The 24,705-nt window shown below is 40.4% G+C and overlaps 1 protein-coding gene across 2 annotated transcripts in view; it reads right to left on the minus strand.

The window, feature by feature from the left end:
- eys (eyes shut homolog) overlaps positions 1 to 24,705 on the minus strand; it is a 722,499-nt gene that overhangs the window by 81,687 nt on the left and 616,107 nt on the right. For both annotated transcript variants that reach the window (XM_061910381.1, XM_061910382.1), the window contains exon 42: positions 17,971 to 18,194. In XM_061910381.1, the coding sequence (XP_061766365.1) occupies positions 17,971 to 18,194 (224 nt within the window). The remainder of the gene's footprint in view (positions 1 to 17,970; positions 18,195 to 24,705) is intronic.

The raw sequence follows: 24,705 nt of genomic DNA on the forward strand, positions 1-24,705 counted from the left end.
ACTGCTTGTAACTTCTGGTAGGAATGTCGGACAGACATGAAACAAAAACCTCAATGTAGGTCTCACCTAGACCTACATTTTGATAGGTGGCATCTTTCAGTTAAAATCAACAGGAAGTTGGCAATTACCCCTTCAAAATAAAGGTTTTGTAAAAAGCCGTCACCTTTTTCCAGACAAAACTGCTTGTAACTTCTGTTAGGAATGCCGTAGAGTGATGAAATAAAAACTTCTATGTAGGTCTGACTAAGATCGGGACTCGGGACACGGCGGCGGCGGCCAACGGCGGACCCGACCAACGCTGCTTGCAGCTTTAATTCTTTCTTTCTTTCTTCCGCACCGTCGCGCCCCAATTTCACCCTCTTAACATATTTCAAAACTCACCAAATTTGACACACACGTCGGTCTTTCATGCCTTCCCAACATATTAGGCAGCCAAATCATAAAAATCAAAATTGCGCAATAGCGCCCCCTAGGAAGAAAAAAAAAGAGACTGCTTGTAACTTCCGTTAGGAATGTCGTAGAGACATGAAACAAAAACCTCTATGTAGGTCTGACTTCGACCTAAATTTCATAATTGTATCTTCTGGGGCAAAAATTTACGGACATTTTGCAAAAACCCATTCAAAGCAAAATTTTCACAAAAAATGCAATTTTTGCCTCTTTGAGCTGTAATTTGCCCCCCTTAAAATGCTTCAAAACTCACCAAACTTGGCAGACACATTAGGAATGGCAGAAATTGGGATCTAATGAAAATTTTTTTTTTAAAAACTCAAAATTGCGCTCTAGCGCAATTTTTGAGTAAAACACAGAAAAAACTGCTTCTAGGAGGAAAACACAGACAAAACTGCTTGTAACTTCCGGTAGGAATGCCGGAAAGACATGAAACAAAAACTTCTATGTAGGTCTCACTTAGACCTACATTTTAATAACTGACAGCTAGCAGAAAAAATCAACAGGAAGTTGGCAATTACCCCTTCAAAATAAAAGTTTTGTGAAAACCCGTCACCTTTCTTCAAAAGTTATCTCCTCTGAGCGCGTTTGTCGTTTCGGCTTCAAACTCGCTCAGGAGAGAGTTTGGACCCTTCTGAATAAAAGTATAGATCAAAGTTTTGATAAGTTTTAAGGTTTTGATTTTACGCGCCTTCAAAGACGCCCTGCGCAAAGTTTCCTAAAAAATGTCATTTTTGCCTCTTTGAGCTGTAATTTGACCCCCTTAAAATGCTTCAAAACTCACCAAACTTGGCACACACATCAGGACTGGCAACAATTGCGAGCTAATGAAAAAACCAAACCCCAAAACTCAAAATTGTGCTCTAGCGCCCCCTAGGAATACAGCACAGACAAACTGCTCCTAGGAAGAAAACAAAGACAAAACTGCTTGTAACTTCTGGTAGGAATGTCGTAGAGACATGAAACAAAAACCACTATGTAGGTCTGACTTAGACCTACATTTGAATAATTGACATGCTTTGGCAAAAATCAACAGGAAGCTTGATATTTTCACTTCAATACAACAACTGCATTACTTTCACAATGCATTAAATAGTGGCAGCAAGGCGCCTTCGACAGTGGGGATCGGGGGCAGCAGCCCAAGGCGCGCTCGCACCTTCGCACCCTAATTTGACCCCCTTAACATGCTTCAAAACTCACCAAAATTGACACACACATCGGTATGGAGCGGCAGACCAACTTATTAAGCAACCAAACCCCAAAAATTAAAATTGCGCGCTAACGCCCCCTAGGAAGAGACAAAAAACAGACTGCTTGTAACTTCCGTTAGGAATGTCGTAGAGACATGAAACAAAAACTTCTGTGTAGGTCTGACTTAGACCTACATTTCCAATAAAAAACGTCTATACCCAAAATCAACAGAAATTTTGCAAAAACTCATTCAAAGCAACATTTTTGAAAAACACGCTATTTTTGCCTCTTTGAGCTGTAATTTGACCCCCTTAAAAAACTCACCAAACTTGGCACACACATCAGGACTGGCAGAAATTGCGATCTAGTGAAAAAACCAAACCTTAAAACTCAAAATTGCGCTCTATTGCAATTTTTGAATAAAACACAGAAAAAACTGCTCCTAGGAAGAGGAAACAGATAAAACTGCTTGTAACTTCTGGTAGGAATGTCAGACAGACATGAAACAAAAACCTCAATGTAGGTCTCACCTAGACCTACATTTTGATAGGTGGCATCTTTCAGTTAAAATCAACAGGAAGTTGGCAATTACCCCTTCAAAATAAAGGTTTTGTAAAAAGCCGTCACCTTTTTCCAGACAAAATTGCTTGTAACTTCTGTTAGGAATGTCGTAGAGTGATGAAATAAAAACTTCTATGTAGGTCTGACTAAGATCGGGACTCGGGACACGGCGGCGGCGGCCAACGGCGGACCCGACCAACGCTGCTTGCAGCTTTAATTTTTTTTGTTATTTCTTGTGCGGCCCGGTCAGCGCTCAATAGTTTGTCCCGCGGCCCGGGTGTGTGTGTGTGTGTGTGTGTGTGTGTGTGGGGGGGGGGGGGGGGGGGGTTGGTTGCGGGGGTTTCCTTTTCTTTATTTTTTTCTTTGTCATGAAAAAGGGAGGTTTTTGTCATGAAAAAGGGAGGTTTTTGTGGTTGGTGCACTAATTGTAAGTGTATATTGTGTTTTTTATGTTGATTTATCCATTTTCTACCGCTTATTCCCTTTTTGGGGTCGCGGGGGGCGCTGGCGCCTATCTCAGCTACAATCGGGTGGAAGGCGGAGTACACCCTGGACAAGTCGCCACCTCATCGCAGGGCCAACACAGATAGACTGACAACATTCATACTCACATTCACACACTAGGGCCAATTTAGTGTTGCCAATCAACCTATCCCCAGGTGCATGTCTGTGTTGATTTAATGATAAAAAAATATATATATATTTTTTATTTTTTTTGTAAAAATTTATAAAAAATTCTTCTGCGGCCCGGTACCAATCGGGCCACGGACCACTCATGTAGACCACAAGGAAATGTTTTAAATGTAGAAAATAATCAAAATATGACAGGCGCCAGCGCCCCCCGCGACCCCAAAAAGGGAATAAGCGGTAGAAAATGGATGGATGGATGGATGACCCCTTTAATGCGACTTACAATCCGGTGCGTCTTTTGTATGAAAAACGACCTGAAATTAACCAGCTCATCGGCACCGCGCTTTATAATCCGGTCCGCCCTATGGTCCGGAAAATATGGTCAGCACATGTGACAAATCTGTTCATGAAGAGCTGGTGACAATGGAACATGCATTTTGACCCAATGATGCTGATACAACAAAGCAGTACAAAAATAAAATTAATAATATGCTTAATTCCCTTCTTTAGCTTGATAACAGTTCTCTTGAGTTTGTCTAAAGATGATAAACCTTTAGCTGCAAACTTAATCTGAGAGCACCCGTTAACCTCATGATGTTTGGTCTGCTCAATAGGTGTTCATTGTTAAAAGGCAACACTGGGTTTTATGTGAGCTGGCTGGACTCTCGTCTAGGAAGGTTGCCAGGCAACTCTCTGAGAATTACGTTGTAGGGAACCGTTTTACCCTTTTGTAATTCATACACTAATATTATAAAAGCAAAACCAGCCAACATTCAAACGCAAACGCTGATTGCGATGCTTTTGATCTCGCAACATGATCAAATGGAAAAATAACAGCGTGTAACGGCACTTTAAAAACAAATAATATCCTAAACTTTACAGAAACTGTGCATGAGGGAGGGATGATTATTTGGTCTTACAATTCAAATCCTAGTTACTGAGCTCCAACAGACATCAACCCTGAAGGCTGCAGCCACCTGCTACTGCAAAAAAGGCTTACCGCACGCCCACACAACGGCACCGTGGGGTGCCTTCAATAGTAGCCTCCCCAGTGGACACCTAGTGATTGCAGACAAGGGTTCCACTTATGAGTCAAACTATAGCATTCGCATTTAGGACACCACACAGTATGTCCACTACATACAGGGGTGGATACTTCCCGCATTTGAATCACTATGGCAACAATTCCCGGTCGTCGGGACTTAATACAGTGGGGCAAAAAAGTATTTAGTCAGCCACCGATTGTGCAAGTTCTCCCACTTAAAATGATGACAGAGGTCTGTAATTTTCATCATAGGTACACTTCAACTGTGAGAGACAGAATGTACAAAAAAAATCCAGGAATTCACATTGTAGGAATTTTGAATAATTTATTTGTAAATTATGGTCAACCATTCTAACCATTTTTCCTCCAAACACGACGAGTTGAGTTTATACCAAAAAGTTCCATTTTGGTTTCATCTGACCACATGACATTCTCCCAATCCTCTGCTGTATCATCCTTGTATCTATTTTGGTATGAACTCAACTCGTCGTGTTTGGAGGAAGAAGAATACTGATTTGCATCCCAAGAACACCATACCTACTGTGAAGCATGGCGGTGGAAACATCATGCTTTGGGGCTGTTTTTCTGCTAAGGGGACAGGACGATTGATCCGTGTTAAGGAAAGAATGAATGGGGCCATGTATCGTGAGATTTTGAGCCAAAACCTCCTTCCATCACTGAGAGCTTTGAATGGTTGACCAAATACTTATTTTCCACCATAATTTACAAATAAATTCTTTAAAATTCCAACAATGTGAATTCCTGGATTTTTTAAAACATTCTGTCTCTCACAGTTGAAGTGTACCTATGAGGAAAATTACAGACCTCTGTCATCATTTTAAGTGGGAGAACTTGCACAATCGGCAGCTGACTAAATACTTTTTTGCCCCAATGTACCTGTACTCAAGAGTAATAATTATTGGTACTTTTGTGTGTATTCAAATGCGATACGAAATGTTATTCGTTTGAAAACGAAAAAGTTGTACTGATGCTGGTACCTTTTTTGGATATTTCGGATCCCTCTAAGTCCCAAAAAAGCATCGAACAATAGAGGCATGGCGGAGACATTTACAAATCCCGTTGTTAAGCCTGTTCGGCCTTAAGATGCCGGGTTCGATTCCCTCGAGGATGCGTCGAAATTGAACACAGCAAAGGTAAGATAAACAGATTTATTTAAATGACAAAAAGAGCTACATAACACAAATGCTAGAGCTAGTAGAATAAAACAAACAAAGGACGCTAGCATAAAAGCTAGGAATAGTAATAGACAAACTAAATCTGGCTCGAAGGCACACAAAAACAGAAAAACAAATCTTCAGCGTGAGAGCTGGAATAATACAAGGGCATAGCGTGTAAACTAGCGTGAAATAAACATAACAATGATCAGAGGAAACTAGTTGCGTGTAAGCAAACCAGAAATGCAGACGTACCGTTGTGTGAAAACAAACTTGGATCCCAGACTGAACAACAAAAGATGCAGGCTTATATAAGGTAGGTGATTAGTGAGGACAGGTGTGCAGGGCCGTGAGAGACAGGTGAAACTGATAAGCTACCATGGTGACCGACTTAAACAGGAAATAATAGGATCAGATGGAGAGTGAAAATAAAAATGGAACATCCATCCATCCATCATCTTCCGCTTATCCGAGGTCGGGTCGCGGGGGCAACAGCCTAAGCAGGGAAACCCAGACTTCCCTCTCCCCAGCCACTTCAAATGGAACAATAAAAAATAATATGTGGAGGATACAAAAAGCGGATCTCAACACCCGTTTCCATATGAGTTGGGAAATTGTGTTAGATGTAAATATAAACGGAATACAATGATTTGCAAATCCTTTTCAACCCCTTTTTAGACCAGTTGATCTGCCGTTTCTTTTATTTTTCTCCTATGTCCCACTCTCCCTTGTGGAGGGGGTCCGGTCCGATCCGGTGGCCATGTACTGCTTGCCTGTGTATCGGCTGGGGGACATCTCTGCGCTGCTGATCCGCCTCCGCTTGGGATGGTTTCCTGCTGGCTCCGCTGTGAACGGGACTCTCGCTGCTGTGTTGGATCCGCTTTGGACTGGACTCTCGCGACTGTCTTGGATCCATTATGGATTGAACTTTCACAGTATCATGTTAGACCCGCTCGACATCCATTGCTTTCCTCCTCTCCAAGGTTCTCATAGTCATCATTGTCACCGACGTCCCACTGGGTGTGAGTTTTCCTTGCCCTTATGTGGGCCTACCGAGGATGTCGTAGTGGTTTGTGCAGCCCTTTGAGACACTAGTGATTTAGGGCTATATAAGTAAACATTGATTGATTGATATTCAATTGAATGCACTACAAAGACAAGATATTTGATGTTCAAACTCAAACTTTATTATTTTTTGCAAATAATAATCAGTAGGCCTTTAAATATGGCATGTTTGATTCTACCTGAATCTATACACAGTAGTAACAACAGACTTCAAGGTGGTACCAAATTCAGTACACAACCCTAACTACATAAGATCAGTTATACAGCACAAACAGGGCTACAGTTGTGCGGTGTGAAAATGGCTGTGGTCACCCCCCACGGACCAGCACACCGCCGGGGCTCGACCCCACAACCACGCATTCCTTTCAAATCACGTGTGATAGCCAGAAAGCTAAAAGCCAAGGCTTTCAACTCACTGACCAGCAGAGCACTCAAGGCATCGGGGAGTGTGGTTTAGTTGGTGTATTAACTCACAGCTGAGCTAAGTGCGTGGCTATTTCTGTTTCTCAGCATGTTGCCAGTATAATGTTGGCAGATTTGATGAAAGTGTTGATGAAAGTGTGGGGCATAACTATTCTGATGCTGTTTGGACATGACAACACACTATGGAAACCACTAAAATTGGGTTGCCCTATAAAGGACAAAGATGCTGTTCTCCCATCTAAGATTGACTGATCCAAAGTGGAAAAGTGTTCTGTGGTCTGACGAATCCACACTACAATTTTTTTGGGGAAACTGTGGATGTTGTCTCCTACGGAATAAAGAGGAAAATAACCACCCGGTTGCCATCTCCGGGTTGGGGAGGAGACCCTGCCCCAAGTGGAGGAGTTCAAGTACCTAGGAGTCTTGTTCACGAGTGAGGGAAGAGTGGATTGTGAGATCGACAGGCGGATCGGTGCGGCGTCTTCAGTAATACGGACGTTGTACCGATCCGTTGTGGTGAAGAAGGAGCTGAGCCGGAAGGGAAAGCTCTCAATTTACCGGTCGATCTACGTTCCCATCCTCACCTATGGTCATGAGCTTTGGGTCATGACCGAAAGGATAAGATCACGGGTACAAGCGGCCGAAATGAGTTTCCTCCGCCGTGTGGCGGGGCTCTCCCTTAGAGATAGGGTGAGAAGCTCTGCCATCCGGGAGGAACTCAAAGTAAAGCCGCTGCTCCTTCACATCGAGAGGAGCCAGATGAGGTGGTTTGGGCATCTGGTCAGGATGCCACCCGAACGCCTCCCTAGGGAGGTGTTTAGGGCACGTCCAACCGGTAGGAGGCCACGGGGAAGACCCAGGACACGTTGGGAAGACTATGTCTCCCGGCTGGCCTGGGAATGCCTCGGGATCCCCCGGGAAGAGCTAGACGAAGTGGCTGGGGAGAGGGAAGTCTGGGTTTCCCTGCTTAGGCTGTTGCCCCCGCGACCCGACCTCGGATAAGCGGAAGATGATGGATGGATGGATGGATGGATGGATAACCACCCGGATAGTTGTAGGCACAATGTCCAAAAGCCAGCATCTGAGATAGTATGGGGGTGTATTAGTGCCCAAGGCATGGGTAACTTACACATCTATGAAGGCACCATTAATGCTGAAAGGTACATACAGGTTTTGGAGCAACTTATGTTGCCATCCAAGCTTATTTTAGCAAGACAATGCCAAGCCACGTGTTACAACAGCGTGGCTTCATAGTTAAACACTGCAGGTACTAGACTGGCCTGCCTGTGGTCCAGATCTGTCTCCCATTGAAAATGTGTGGCGCATTATGAAGCGTAAAATACCAAAACAGAGAACCCAGACTGTTGAACAACTTAAGCTGTACATCAAGCAAGAATGGGAACGAATTCCTACCTGAAAATCTTCAAAAATTGGTCTCCTCAGTTCCCAAACATTACCATGAATTGATTAACGTGGACCCCGACTTAAACAAGTTGAAAAACTTATTCGGGTGTTACCATTTAGTGGTCAATTGTACGGAATATGTACTGTACTGTGCAATCTACTAATAAAAGTATCAATCAATCAATCAATCAATACTGAGTGTTGGAAAAAGGAAAGGCCATGTAACACAGTGGTAAAAATGCCCCCGTGCCAACTTTTTTGCAATGTGTTGCTGTCATTAAATTCTAAGTTAATGATTATTTGCGAAAAAAAAACAAACAATCAGTTTCTCAGTTTGAACATTAAATATATTGTCCTTGCATTCTATTCAATTGAATATAAGTTGAAAATGATTTGTAAATAATTGTATTCTGCTTTTATTTGCAAATTACACAACGTGCCAACGTCAAAGGGTTTTGGGTATTTTATATAAAACCATTTTTTAAATGTTTGACTTAAAGTTGAATTTATCAATACAATAATTTATTCTGCAAAATAACAACATTAAAGGAAACTTATGATGATTATAACCTGCATTTAACCTTCGTCTTGTGTTAGGGTCGGCACTGACCCGTTTTAGTTCTTAAATGCATAAGAGAACCACATAAATGTATTTTTATGCATCAAGGCTTTTTGACTTTGTCAGGAACCTCTATTTCAACAAAATAAAACTTGTTTTTATTTGTTTCACTAAATTATAAAATGCTCTGGTTGAAATTATGACCTTGGTGTTGTTAGGGTCGGTTTCGACCCAGTTATAAAAATAAGACTATAAAGCACTAAGTGTCCCACTGGGTCATTATTGTCACCAATGTCCCACTGGGTGTGAGTTTTCCTTGCCCTTATGTGGGCCTACCGAGGATGTCGTGGTGGTTTGTGCAGCCCTTTGAGACACTAGTGATTTAGGGCTATATAAGTAAACATTGATTGATTGATTGATTGATAAGTAGAGCCAAAACTGAACACACTGACGGCCAGCTCCTCTCCCAATCATGTGAGCTTTAGTGGATTCTCATTTTACCTTGTTATCCAGTACAAAAACAAACAATTTATGTGGTTCTTTTATGCATTTAAAAACTAAAATGTCCAGACATTTGAGGTCAATTCAGTATAGAGTTGTTACTATGTTAAAATTATTAAAATTAAAAAATAAATAAAACAAATTTATTCAAGAGATGTGTTCTAATACCCCTCAGTAATGGTCAGGTAACACAACAACCTTTTTTTTATTTATACGATTCTCTTGAGGTTCGTTATACCATTTTTTTCAATTGAAATCGAGGGGTATACTGACAAAAAAAAAGGACCAATGGCCCACACCAAAAATATTAAAACCAATATTTTCATGGATAAGGAAACCTAATGAGGTAACCAAGAGATAAGAAACAAATTGGATGATAGATAATTGTTTTTAGTGTATTTTACAGCTGATTTAAGACATGGGTCAAAACCGACCCGTTAACATAAGAGATGGTAACAGAAAGCTAACACAAGAGGAAGGTTAAAAGAGTTCATTGTGGTTCAGATAACATGCATTGGTTATTCTTTGGTGTAATTTTTGCGTACATTTTGCTACGCAAAAATCCAGACAATCGTTTATGGAGGCGTTCCACGATTGCAAATGAAACCACATTCAAAAATATCAATCAATCAATCAATGTTTATTTATATAGCCCTAAATCCCAAGTGTCTCAAAGGGCTGCATAAGCCACAACAACATCCGTGGTACAGAGCCAAGGGCAAGGAAAAACTCACCCTAGTGGGACGTCGATGTGAATGACTATACAATGGACGTCGAGTGGGTCTAACATAATATTGTGAAAGTCCAGTCCATAGTGGATCTAACATAACTTTCAACTTGTTTAAGACGGGCCCATGTCGATTTATGGTACAAATACATACTATCAGCATAATAAAGTCATCGCACAAGTTAATCATCAGAGTACATATATTGAATTATTTACAATCCGGAGGGTGAGATGTGGCGGAGGGGGTTAGGTTGTGTTGCTATCAGCATATTTCCGTCATCAACAATTATATCATCTGATTGTATCACTTGGTATAGTTATCTCTAGATTTTCACTTTTTGTAACAGGATGAATCGCTGGGACAAGCAGATGACCCCTCAGAAGATGCGCCGCCGTGCATTCCTCCAGGACTTAGTAAGATTAACTTTGTAACTTCTCAAACAAAGTTATTTTCACCAGCGATGACTGATCGTTGTTGAGGAAAAAAGATTCTGTTTGGTCATTTGTAAATAGGGCTTCATGGTGGAAGAGGGGTTAGTGCGTCTGCCTCACAATATGAAGGTCCTGCAGTCCTGGGTTCAAATCCAGCCTCGGGATCTTCCTGCGTGGAGTTTGCATGTTCTCCCCGTGAATGCGTGGGTTCCCTCCGGGTACTCCGGCTTCCTCCCACTTCCAAAGACATGCACCTGGGGATAGGTTGATTGGCAACACTAAATTGGCCCTAGTGTGTGAATGTGAGTGTGAATGTTGTCTGTCTATCTGTGTTGGCCCTGCGATGATGTGGCGACTTGTCCAGGGTGTACCCCGCCTTCCGCCCGATTGTAGCTGAGATAGGCACCAGCGCCCCCCGCGACCCCAAAAGGGAATAAGCGGTAGAAAATGGATGGATGGATGGGCATTTGTAAATAAGGCCGTGTCTACACGAACACGGATACTTACGCCACTGTTTTTCAACCTTTTTTGACCCAAGGCGCATTTTTTTCATTGAAAAAATCCTGAGGCACACAGCTAGCAGAAAACATAAAAAAAATAGACTCAGCAGCCGATATTGACAATAAAAAGTTGTTCTTGCAATTGTTTGATATGAATTCAAACCATAACCAACCATGTATCACTATAACTCTTGTCTCAAAGTAAGTGTGTTGTCGCGACCTGTCACATCACGCCATAACTCAATAACATAATAAAAGCTACACAGCTTGTAACATGTATACGGATTCATCAACTTTATGATGCAACACTTTGTTAATGTTCAACACGAGTATAGCATTGTGATTTATAAGCTACAAATGAAAACATTCATCATTGATTCCCTTTAACAGAATAAAATAAGCAACTGCCTTTTAGATTTTTACTATTATGGCTAAAGGAGCATTAGAATTCCCCTGTTAACATGGCTTTGTGCATTTCTACTTGTCTGACATTATCACTTGATTGATTGATTGATTGATTGATTGATTGATTGATTGAAACTTTTATTAGTAGATTGCACAGTACAGTACATATTCCGGTAACACCCGAATAAGTTTTTCAACTTTTTTAAGTCGGGGTATTTATGGTATTTATTATTTTTTCCTTCTGTTCACTACTTTTGTTTTACCTCTCTTCCACATCTGCCGTCCCCTCCAAGGTCTCTCATTGTAGCTCATTGGGTTGAGTTTTTCCTTGTCCTGATGTGGGATCTAAGCCGAGGATGTCGTTGCGGCTTGTGCAGCTCTTTGAGACACTCTTGGTTTAGGGCTAAATAAAATAACTTTGATTGATTGATTGATTGACCTTCTGTATTCACAGTACGTACTACGACCTGGTGTCTGAGGCACTGATAAGATTGTTAAATGTCACACGTCACCCATCATAATGTCTTCTTCTGGCATTTCTTATTGATGTCACTAAAAAGTCTACATGGCCAACAAATATTGATGCTTGAGGAGAGGCCATCAAACCTCTTCATCTTTTTGTGTCAAAGCAGTCCAACCAAAGGCAACTAGAAGGGATCCAAGGACTCTCAATGACCCTTGTTTGACATGTCATACATGAAACATCTGCTTAAACGTGTATTCATCACACTAGGATAATTGCAAGACCTCCTTTTGAACACATGACCAGCCAATGGACCCACAATGGTACCACAACCTAATTGGTATTCTCCAAACATTTCCTATCGCAATACTCAGGGTGCCCTCTTTCATTTCCTGTTCAACAAATGCAACTGTTAATTGAGAGTGTCATGGTATTTATTCATCATTCTTTCCTTCTGTTCACTACTTTTGTTTTACCTCTCTTCCACATCTGCTGTCCCCTCCAAGGTCTCTCATTGTAGCTCATTGGGTTGAGTTTTTCCTTGTCCTGATGTGGGATCTGAGCCAAGGATGTCGTTGCGGCTTGTGCAGCCCTTTGAGACACTCTTGATTTAGGGCTAAATAAAATAACTGATTGATCGATTGACCTTCTGTATTTACAGTACGTACTACGACCTGGTGTCTGAGGCACTGATAAGATTGTTAAATGTCACACATGTCACACATCATAATGTCTTCTTCTGGCATTTCTTATTGATGTCACTAAAAAGTCTACATGGCCAACAAATATTGATACTTGAGGAGAGGCCATCAAACCTCTTCATCTTTTTGTGTCAAAGCAGTCCAACCAAAGGCAACTAGAAGGGATCCATAGACTCTCAATGACCCTTGTTTGACGTGTCATACATGAAACATCTGCTTAAACGTGTATTCATCACACTAGGATAATTGCAAGACCTCCTTTTGAACACATGACCAGCCAATGGTACCACATCCTAATTGGTATTCTCCGAACATTTCCTATCGCAATACTCAGGGTGCCCTCTTTCATTTCCTGTTCACCAAATGCAACTGTTAATTGAGAGTGTCATTACAAAATGAACAAGTCATTTACAGGAGCTATTTTCTGGATTAGCCAAGGGGAAAGAGCATCATATGTCGTCTTTGCAGACTTACAAAGAGGGTCAAAATCGCTGGTAAGTGAGGTGTGATAGTGTTCTGATGAGCTAAGCCGACTAAGGGGAAGAAGAGATTGAATCGCATATTTAGTGGAACCGAGGAAATTAACTTCACCTTTCATTGTTTCACCTTTTCGCACGGAGAGAATGAGTCCTCAATTAAAAGTTAAATACTTTCACACTAACCTCGAAGGACTAATACAAACATTAGGCTGTGCATTTCCAATTTGTTCTCTTTTGTCTGCGCTAAACAAAGTCCACTTTTGTTATAAAAGTCCCACATAGTGAAAGTGGGTTGCTTGAAATCTGGCCTTGATACTTGACAGTTTAAACGTGCTTTTAGTAAGCCTTCCCGGGCTGGGAACACATTGTTTTGTGTGTCTCCAGCATTAATCCTGAGGAACTGTGTTTGTCCACAAGTGTGTGGCTCAGAGAAGCGCAATCGTGGACTTTTTTCCATTTTAGTTACACCTGTGTTTGGAATGTTACCTAAAAATATATATTAAATATGATTAATTGTTATTTTGCCAAAAAAGTAACTGAATTAGTAACGGGATTACTCTTTAGTAAATGCAATTAATTACTAGGGAAAAAAATTATTGTGTTACTTAAAAAAAAAACAACCTTAAAGGCCTACTGAAACGAGATTTTCTTATTTAAATAAGGATAGCAAGTCCATTCTATGTGTCATACTTGAACATTTCGCGATATTGCCATATTTTTGCTGAAAGGATTTAGTAGAGAACATCCACGATAAAGTTCACAACTTTTGGTTGCTAATAAAAAAGCCCTGCCTTTTCCGGAAGTCGCAGACGATGACATCACCGGTGTGAGGGCTCCTCACATCCTCACATTGTTTATAATGTTAGCCTCCAGCATCAAGAGCGACAATTTCCCTGTTAATTTGAGCGAGGATGAAAGATTTGTGGATGAGGATATTGATAGTGAAGGACTAGAAAAAAAATGCAAAAAAAATAAATAAAATAAAAACAAAAAAAATGCGATTGCATTGGTAGCGATTCAGATGTTTTTAGACACATTTACTAGGATCATTCTGGGAAATCCCTTATCTTTCTATTGTGTTGCTAGTGTTTTAGTGAGTTAAATAGTGCCTGATAGTCGGAGGGGTGTGTCCACGGGTGTGTTGACGCCAGTCTCTGAGGGAAGTCACACCAGCTGCATGGACGGCGCAAGCTCCGCTGATCTCCGGTAAGAGGCGAATTTTTACCACAATTTTATCACCTAAACTTGCCGGTTGACAAGTAGTCGGGAACCATGATCGCTTGACCGCTCTGATCCATAGTAAAGCTTCACCTCCGGGAATTTTAAACAAGTAATCACCGTGTGTTTGTGTGGCTAAAGGCTAAAGCTTCCCACCTCCGTCTTTCTACTTTGACTTCTCCGTTATTAATTGAACAAATTGCAAAAGTTTCAGCAACACAGATGTCCAAAATACTGTGTAATTATGCGGTTAAAGCAGACAACTTTTAGCTACACGTCATCATTCCGTGACGTTTTCAACAAGTAACTCCCGGGAAATGTAAAATTGCAATTTAGTAAACTAAACCGGCCGTATTGGCATGTGTTGCAATGTTAATATTTCATCATTGATATATAAACTATCAGACTGCGTGGTCGGTAGTAGTGGGTTTCAGTAGGCCTTTAATTTGTTTTTTTAACATCATTTCTTCAGAAACATCAGACCAGTAGTAACATCATGTTTTATGTTGTGGTTAATTTAGCAACAAATAACATCGGGGCATTTCACAAACACCTTTGTCATGCGTGTCTAAGAGGAGTGTCTACATTTGCATTTCAAAATATGGTACATTTCAGGAAAATTGGTAAAAATATAGTACTTTTCTACATCACAATAGCTTGCAGGCTAATTAATTTGACAGCAGTTTATGGATTTAATACATTGCAAAGTTTCCTTGTGAGGAACCCTGAAATATTGGTTTATTCCAAACATGTAAATAAATAAATAAATGGGTTGTACTTGTATAGCGCTTTTCTACCTTCAAGGTACTCAAAGCGCTTTGACACTACTTCCACATTTACCCATTCACACACGCATTCACACACTAATGGAGGGAGCTGCCATGCAAGGCGCCGACCAGCACCCATCAGGAGCAAGGGTGAAGTGTCTTGCTCAGGACACAACGGATGTGACGAGGTTGGTACTAGGTGGGAATTGAACCAGGGACGCTCGGTTGCGCACGGCCACTCTCCCCACTGCGCCACGCCGTCCCTTACTGTATATATACAGTTGAAATATGATTAATCACGTTTTAACTATTTTCATTTTTCTTTTGTACATGTCCAAAAACAAGTGGGAAGCAAAAATTATTTTAAACTATTTTCTTGAAAGCAATTACTAACACGTGTCCGTCTGAGCACGGCAGTGCATTTAGCGGAAAGGAAAACTGTTTTTTACTACTAACTTACGCTCTGCTTTTTTTTTTTTTAAATACTTAATTGTTATGTTGGGGTTTTTTAAGTGGTTTGTAGTTTTTGTATTTGTTCATTTTTGTTTTTCTGTTTGTAAACCTTGCTGGGCTGGATGAGGGGGGGAGCCAGGAGTCACACCCATCACTGATTAGGCCATTAGGCCTTTTTTAAGCATTTGTTTATTGTGGATCGTTTCTTACATGTTCTGCCCTTTGCAATCCAGGTTATTGCAAGTATTTTCAAAATATTCTGTACTCCTGCCTTCTAGCTCCGTCGCTCTTGTTTTTGGGTCTGTTTTTTTTTTTTTTGTTGCTGCTCTTTCTGGCTTCACGCCATGTTTTAAAGTTACCATTTTTTCTCAAGCAATATTGTTTTGCTTTTTGTTTGTGGAATATTTACTGCTTATTCCCAGTTTTTGCTTGTGTCGTACTTTGCATCTTTTTTTTCAAACTTTATGCTTCGCTTTCTGTTGAGGCCTTTTAGCCATTATGCATTTTCAGCTGCCTTGGAATAAACAGTCTATTTTTTGTGAAACCTATCTACCTTTGTTCCTGGGTTCCTGCCTCACGACTGTGGACACAAAACATTGGTATCATATATATATGTAAATATATATACATATATACATATAAATATACATATACATACATACAGATATATACATACATACATACATACATACACACACATATATATATATATATATATATACATACATACACATATATACATACATACATACACATATATACACACATACATACATACACACACACATATATATATATATATATATATATATATATATATATATATATATATATATATATATATATATATATATATAGTACATAGATATAGATATATACACTATATTGCCAAAAATATTTGGCTAACTGCCTTGACTCACATATGAACTGGAAGTGCCATCCCATTCCTAACCCATAGGGTTCAAAGTGATGTCGGTCCACCTTTTGCAGCTATTCCAGCTTCAACTCTTCTGGGAAGGCTGTCCACAAGGTTGCGTAGTGTGTTCATAGGAATTTTCGACCAAAAGTGCAATGGTGAGGTCACACACTGATGTTGGTTGAGAAGGCCTGGCTCTCAGTCTCCATTCTAATTCATCCCAAAAGTGTTCTATCGGGTTCAGGTCAGGACTCTGTGCAGGCCAGTCCAGTTCATCCATACCAGACTCTGTCATCCATGTCTATATGGACTTTACTTTGTGCACTGGTGCAGTCATGTTGGAAGAGGAAGAGGCCCGCGCAAAAATTGTTCCCACAAGGTTGGGAGCATGGAATTGTCCACAATGTTTTGTATTTGGCATTCAAAGTTCCTTTCACTGGAACTAAGGGGCTAAGCCCAACTCGTGGAAAACAACCCCACACCATAATTCCTCCTCAACCAAATTTAATATGCGGCGCAATGCAGTCTGAAATGCATCGGTCTCCTGGCAACCTCCAAACCCAGACTCGTCCATCAGATTGCCAGGTGAAGAGAACACGTCACCACTGTTCTAGAGTCCAGTGGTGACATGCTTTACACCACTGCATCCGACGCTTTGCATTGAACTTGGTGATGTATGGTTGGATGCAGCTGGTCGGCCATGGAAACCAATTCCATGAAGCTCTCTGCGTACTGTACGTGGGCTAATTTGAAGGTCACATGAAGTTTGGAGCTCTGTAGCAACTTACTGTGCAAAAAGTCGCTTTGCACCATGCGCTTCAGTATCCGCTGACCCCTCTCTGTCAATTTACGTGGCCGACCTCTTCGTGGCTGAGTTGCTGTTGTTCCCAAACTCTTCCATTTTCTTATTATAAAGCCGACAGTTGACTTTGGAATATCTAGGAGCAACAACATTTGGGCGACATTTGAACCATGACCTTGAACTACCTTCCCTCTGTTGCTAGATATCTCGAGATGTATCTTGTAATATGTATATGTGCTTTGCTATGGAGGTTTTTGTCCACTCCAGTATGGGCCCCCTTAAGAGCCCTAGTCTGGATTGTATTTTTTCACTCATCCTTCCCCAGCGTTGACCTTTTTCCCATCTTTTACGGGGCGCCTTACGGCGACCCATCAGCGTTCTTGTTCTGTAACCCTGTAGACTCTTTGTTTGTCTAATCTTGAACAGGTTTGGGCTGAAAACAAAGTTTTGTTGTACTTGTGCAATGACAATAAAGACCAATCCTATCCTATCCTATCCTATGACAGTTCCACGCTGGAAATCACTGAGCTCCTGAGAGCGGCCCATACTTTCACAAATGTTTGTAGACACAGTCTCCATGCCTAAGTGCTTGATTTTATACACCTGTGTATAAAGTGATTAGGACACCTGATTCTGATCATTTGAATGGGTGGCCAAATACTTTTGGAAATTTAGTGTATACATATATATGTATATATATTCATATACAGTATATATATATACATATATATATATATATATATATATATATATATATATATTTACACCTATATATATTTACATATATAGCATCGTCCGATGCCCTGCGATGAGGTGGCGACTTGTCCAGGGTGTACCCCGCCTTCCGCCCGATTGTAGCTGAGATAGGCGCCAGCGCCCCCCGCGACCGCAAAAAAGGGAATAAGCGGTAGAAAATGGATGGATGGATGGCATCGTCTGATACCGATAAAAGAATGCTGATATCCATTTGTGTCAAAATGCCAAATATCAGAGCTGATAATGTGTCGATCCCTAAAAGTTACAGGGACACGCATAACTGTAAAACTCCAAAGCAGATTTATTTTTCAAACGTCACTCTGATAAGGTAAAAAAAAAAAAAGTACCTGATGCAAGTTCCTCCATTCCGACAGGGCAGGTGCTGACAAACTGGCGGGTCACAGTTCTGGATGTTCCTCCCTCTCACAGCATCCCCCACCAGGAATATCTCCTTTGAGTTGACCCGAAGTTGCCTGATACATCCAATAAATCTCCTGTGACTTTTTGCAAGCTCTTCATGCAGATCCCAGGGGGAGGAAACTTCGCCAAGAAAAATAGGCCCAAATGTTCTCTGCGAAATCAAAAAGTGGTGAACCAGTCATCAATAATAGTGTTTATTAAAACACACACGGTATCTCACCCCATTTGTTTTCTATATTGCTTCCACTATAAAAACAGTCATTCTACTGGAATAGGAGCGATACCAATGGGTAAATAAACATTTTGCAATCGTTCTTTAATGTGATTGTAATTGGGAAGAATTCATTGAAATGAATGATATGCATTTGCAGCTGCAAAAACATTTCCTATTATTTCCCATCACATGCATCAGTCTGATTGGTGACTAACACTTCATATTAATAGTGTGCTCCCCATAAACTCACGCACCACAGACTGATGCAGCCATGAAGAAGCATTGCCTTCCCGGTTGTTGTAATAGGCTGTGATGGCTTATAAATCACTCCAGTTTGGGAATAAGCACATTCTTCATTTATACTGTTTGAAAATGTGCACTTCATTTATTGGAGATTTTATGGCTCCTAAACACTGCTTGCAATTGATGTTTTGAAACATGTTTTAATCAGGCCTGACCCTTTTGTTCAAAGAATTGGGAACATAAATTCCTATTTGATCATTAGAATGCTATTAAACAGTATATATCATTTGAAGAGGTTTTAAAAGGCCTGTTTGGGTGATTATACATATTTTTTAATAACAAAATCAATGTATGATGACTTTGCTTCACAACCAGTGTCGCCATGTCTGCTTATTATAAGCGACTTTGAGATAGTGGTTTTTTTCTAAACTTGTTTGTAAATCTCGCGAGTCACATGTTTTTTTGGGGGATTGTTTTTGTACGTGTAATTTGTTTTTATGGACTTGTTTTTCTGAATCACCCCATGGTTAAATAATGGAGAAAAAAGTCCTTATGCACCTCCATAACCTGGTTATCGCACACTCCGGCACATGTCACATGGAAAATGGAGATGGGATTTAAGGCTGTTGGAAGGGAACCGGATCTTAAGGCACTGTTACGCTTGAAGGGGCCCCACTAATGCTGATAACATTAGCACTTATTTCATAGTTTGACCTAAATATGACTTTTACTGGTAAAATTCCCAATGAATGGACACATTAGTGATGTTAGGCGTGTTTGCTAAGTTCAGTTCAGTTCATCTGTTTATATAACATTTAAAAACAACCCCAGTTGGCCAAAGTACTGTACAGACATAAGAAACTATTTAAAATATAGTGCACACGGTGTCACATGTACATTTTAACGCAGGAGGATGAATGACATTTAATAGTAAAATATACCCTAAAAGAAATTTTAAATATATGCCTTAAAAATATTGAAATGCAATAAATAAACACAACATGTATACAACATGTCAAAGATAGTTGATGAAAACCACAAGATGCAGAGAAGGAGGCAGGCATTGAGCAAGAAAACATGATTTAATTCAAACTAAACAAGAACAAACAAAAAGCACGCACGTGGGCAGAATAACAAACTAAAGGAGCTAGCACTGGGAGCTAGAAAACAAAAAGGAACTTTAGCCTGGAATCTAGTGGGTAGCAAACAGAAAAACTGTAAACAGCTAATAGCTAACAAAAACAGCTTACCGCTACGACGACCAGGACAAAATGTAGCACGACAGGTAGTAGCTGTAACGATGCCAGACACGACAGGTAACAAAGACACAAGAACGACATGTGGCAACGACAAGACCATACAATGATCCAGCAACTGACACAAGACAAAGCAGGTACAAATAGGAGCGGGCTGATTGGCGACAGATGTGGCCAGGTGCCAATCAGCCGCAGCTGAGTGGGAACACAGCACTCAGGGAACAAGACAGGAAGCTGACAAAATAAGAGCACTTGACAGGAAGTAAGGACAGGAAATACTAAACACACAGACGAAAAACTAAAACATAAACAAACTGTCAGTGCCAAGCCTGACACAACAAGAAATACAACCACCAAGAACGCCAGGGAATCCAAATATGTTTTTAACCTAGATTTAAATTAGCTCGAAGACTGGGAGAATCTAATACAAGGGTGTCAAACATACAGCTCGAGGGCCGGATCAGGCCCGAGAACAGGTTTTCTATGGCCTGAAATTTTTCAATGAAAGAAACAGCTGTTCTAAATGTGTCCATTGGATGTTGCAGTAGCAAGTCTTTGTATCTTTGTAGATGATGCTACATATGTGCAAAATAAACCACATGTTAGTACATCAATTGAGGAAAATAATCAAACTACATAAATAACATCCTGTAATTTGAATTTGATATTTTTTTATTTTGGTGGATTGAAAATTAATACCAATGAGTTGACTGATGAACATTATCACATAATTTATTCAGAAAATATAAATAACGACAAATACAGATAGAATACTATTAACCGCAACATGTAAGTGTAAAAAAAAAAACCCCGACAACATTATGATTTGTACATTTTCAGAATGTTTTTGTTCTATTTTTAAACAAAGAAAACCATCTGAAGTAAGCTTTATTTTTAAGTTATCGTGCCATAAATATTAGCATACATTTAGCGAAGTATTTACAGCATAATATTGTAAATAGAAAAATAGCACCACAGCTTTTTTACAGTAAAATTCTGGCAACTGAGTTGTCAGTTTTTTTTATTCAAACCACAACATTTATTTTTACAGTGAATCATTTTACATGGTTTGCACACTCACTTAAAGGTAATTGTACCTGTTTTTGTGCATTTGGGATTTGCATAAATCCAGAAAATGTGAAAATAAACCACAGAGGCATGGCAGGGATATATATAAAAATATCCTTCCTTCCCTTCATATTTCCTCTAAATGAGCCGTTTGGAATTTGCAGAACTTGTGACGTTTTTTCAATGTCTGATGTCAGCGGATATCACCCTATATGTTAAAGTTTTACCCAAAGAGCTTGCCGCGAGTACGCCATTGTAGTCTAACATTGAAGTCAATAAGTTCTTTCTTGTTCTCTATCTGTGGGGCAGAGTGGCTCGTACATGCACATGCATTCTCCGTCGTTGCCATTTGTGATACAAAGTAGTGTATAGTTCTAACTTATATCTGTCAGTAGACTCGCTATGCGAGCCCTAAAAAATACAACATGGCTCATGGAGAGTAGGCCCCTCCAAGTTTTCTCATTATAATCCCACTGGGTTGAGTTTTTTCTGGCCTTGATGTGAAATCTGAGCCGAGGATGTCGCTGTAGCTTGTGCAGCCCTTTGAGACACTGGAGATTTAGGGCTATATACAAACCCCATTTCCATGTGAGTTGGGCGAGGTACACCCCTTAGTCCACAAATGCGTAAGCAAATAGTCAAACAGTTTAAGAACAACGTTTCTCAAAGTGAAACTGCAAGAATTTTAGGGATTTCAACATGTACGGTCCATAATATCATCAAAAGGTTAGAGAATCTGGAGAAATCACTCCACGTAAGCGGCATGGCCGGAAACCAACATTGAATGACCGTGACCTTCGATCCCTCAGATGGCACTGAATCAAAAACCGACATCAAACTCAAAAGGATATCACCACATGGGCTCAGGAACACTGCAGAAAACCACTGTCACTAAATACAGTTCATCGCTACATCTTTAAGCGCAAGTTAAAGCTCTACTATGCAAAGCGAAAGCTATTTATCAACAACATCCAGAAACGCTGCCGGCTTCTCTGGGCCCGAGATCATCTAAGATGTACTGACGCAAAGTGGAAAAGTGTTCTGTGGTCTGATGAGTCCACATTTCAAATTGTTTTTGGAAATATTCGACATCGTGTCATGCGGACCAAAGGGGAAGCGAACCCCATCCAGACTGTTATCGACGCAAAGTTCAAAAGCCGGCATCTTTGATGGCATGGGGGTGCATTAGTGCCCAAAGCATGGGTAATGTACACATCTGTGAAGGCACCATTAATGCTGAAAGGTACATACAGGTTTTGGAACAACATATGCTGCCATTTAAGCGCCGTCTTTTTCATGGACGCCCCTGTTTATTTCAGCAAGACAATGCCAAGCCACATTCAGCACGTGTTACGACAGCGTGGCTTCGTAAAAAAAAGAGTGTGGGTACTTTCCTGGCCCGCCTGCAGTCCAGACCTGTCTCCCATTGTAAATGTGTGGCGAATTATGAAGCGTAAAATACAACAACAAGACCCCGGACTGTTGAACAACAGAAACTACATAAAACAAGAATGGGAAAGAATTCCGCTTTCAAAGCTTCAACAATTAGTTTCCTCAGTTCCCAAACGTTTATTGAGTATTGTTAAAAGAAAAGGTGATGTAACACAGTGGTGAACATGCCCTTTCCCAACTACTTTGGCACGTGTTGCAGCCATGAGATTCTAAGTTAATTATTATTTGTAAAAAAAAAAAAAAAAGTTTATGAGTTTGAACATCAAATATCTTGTCTTTGAGGTGCATTCAACTGAATATGGGTTGAAAAGTATTTGCAAATCATTGTATTAAGTTTATATTTACATCTAACAATTTCCCAACTCATATAGAAACGGGGTTTGTAAATAAACTTTGACTGATTGATTATTCTTTTTGATAACATTGTTAATCTAATCAAACCAATAATAAATACAATACTTATTATTAATGTGACTTCCAAAAACAGGTGCGGTAGAAAACATATGGATCGATTAAAATGCATGAGAATGTTTCATATTTTGAATGTTATTTTTAACACTGTGATTACCAGCGGAATTATTCATTACTTATCGTGTTAAGCAATGTCAGCTAAGATTTATCTGAGAGCCAGATGCAGTCATCAAAAGAGCTACAGGTTCCCTAACCCTGCTATAACAGCAGAAACTTAAAGGCCTACTGAAACCCACTACTACCGACCACGCAGTCTGATAGTTTATATATCAATGATGAAATATTAACATTGCAACACATGCCAATACGGCCGGTTTAGTTTACTAAATTACGATTTTAAATTTCCCGCGGAGTTTCCTGTTGAAAACGTTGTGGAGTGATGACGCGTATGATGACACGTGTTTGTGACGTTAATGTTTGGAGGGGACATATTAGCCAGCACCACTTGCGGCTAAAAGTCGTCTCTTTTCATCGCGCGATTAAACAGTATTTTGGACATCTGTGTTGCTAAATCTTTTGCAATTTGTCCAATTAATAATGGAGAAGTCAAAGTAGAAAGAAGGAGTTGGGAAACTGTAGCCTTTAGCCACACAATCACACGGTGTTTCCTTGTTTAAAATTCCCGGAGGTGAAGCTTTACTATGGATCAGAGCGGTCAAGCGAACACGGATCCCCACCACTTGTCAACCGGCAGGTTTCGGTGAGAAAATTGTGTTAAAAAGTCGCCTCTTACGGGAGATCTGTGGAGTTTGCGCCGTCCTTGTATCTGCCGTGACTTCCCTCAGACACCCGTGGACACACCCCTCCGACTATCAGGTACTATTTAATCTCACTAAAACACTGGCAACACAATAGAAAGAAGGGATGTCCCAGAATTATCCTAGTAAATGTGTCTAAAAACTCCTGAATCCGTCCCAACTTTTTTTTATAACTTTATTTTATTTTATTTATTTTTTTTGTAGTCCTTCGCTATCAATATCATCATCCACAAATTTTTCATCCTCGCCCAAATTAATTGGGAAATTGTTGTTTTCTCGGTCCGAATAGCTCTTGCTGCTAGAGGCTCACGTTATAAACGATGTGAGGATATGAGGAGCCCTCACACCGGTGACGTCATCGTCTGCTACTTCCGGTACAGGCAAGGCTTTTTTTATTAGCGACCAAAAGTTGCAAACTTTATCGTGGATGTTCTCTACTAAATCCTTTCAGCAAAAATATGGCAATATCGCAAAATGATCAAGTATGACATATAGAATGGACCTGCTATCCCCGTTTAAATAAGAACATCTCATTTCAGTAGGCCTTTAGTAGGAAGTCACAAGCACAAAGACAGCCAATCAAGCAAATATGGACAACGTGAATTGGATTACAGACACACAGACACACAGGTCTCGATTACTGTAATGTATTATTTTCGGGTCTCCCCATGTCTAGCATTAAAAGATTACAGTTGGTACAAAATGCGGCTGCTAGACTTTTGACAAGAACAAGAAAGTTTGATCACATTACACCTGTACTGGCTCACCTGCACTGGCTTCCTGTGCACTTAAGATGTGACTTTAAGGTTTTACTACTTACGTATAAAATACTACACGGTCTAGCTCCATCCTATCTTGCCGATTGTATTGTACCATATGTCCCGGCAAGAAATCTGCGTTCAAAAGACTGCGGCTTATTAGTGATTCCTAGAGCCCAAAAAAAGTCTGCGGGCTATAGAGCGTTTTCCATTCGGGCTCCAGTACTCTGGAATGCCCTCCCGGTAACAGTTTGAGATGCTACCTCAGTAGAAGCATTTAAGTCTCACCTTAAAACTCATCTGTATACTCTAGCCTTTAAATAGACTTCCTTTTTAGACCAGTTGATCTGCCGCTTCTTTTCTTTCTCCGATGACCATGGATGAAGTACTGGCTGTCCAGAGTCGAGACCCAGGATGGACCGCTCATCAGGACCCAGGATGG

Source organism: Nerophis ophidion, linkage group LG09 (genome assembly GCF_033978795.1).
Source record: "Nerophis ophidion isolate RoL-2023_Sa linkage group LG09, RoL_Noph_v1.0, whole genome shotgun sequence".
NCBI classification, from domain to species: domain Eukaryota; kingdom Metazoa; phylum Chordata; class Actinopteri; order Syngnathiformes; family Syngnathidae; genus Nerophis; species Nerophis ophidion.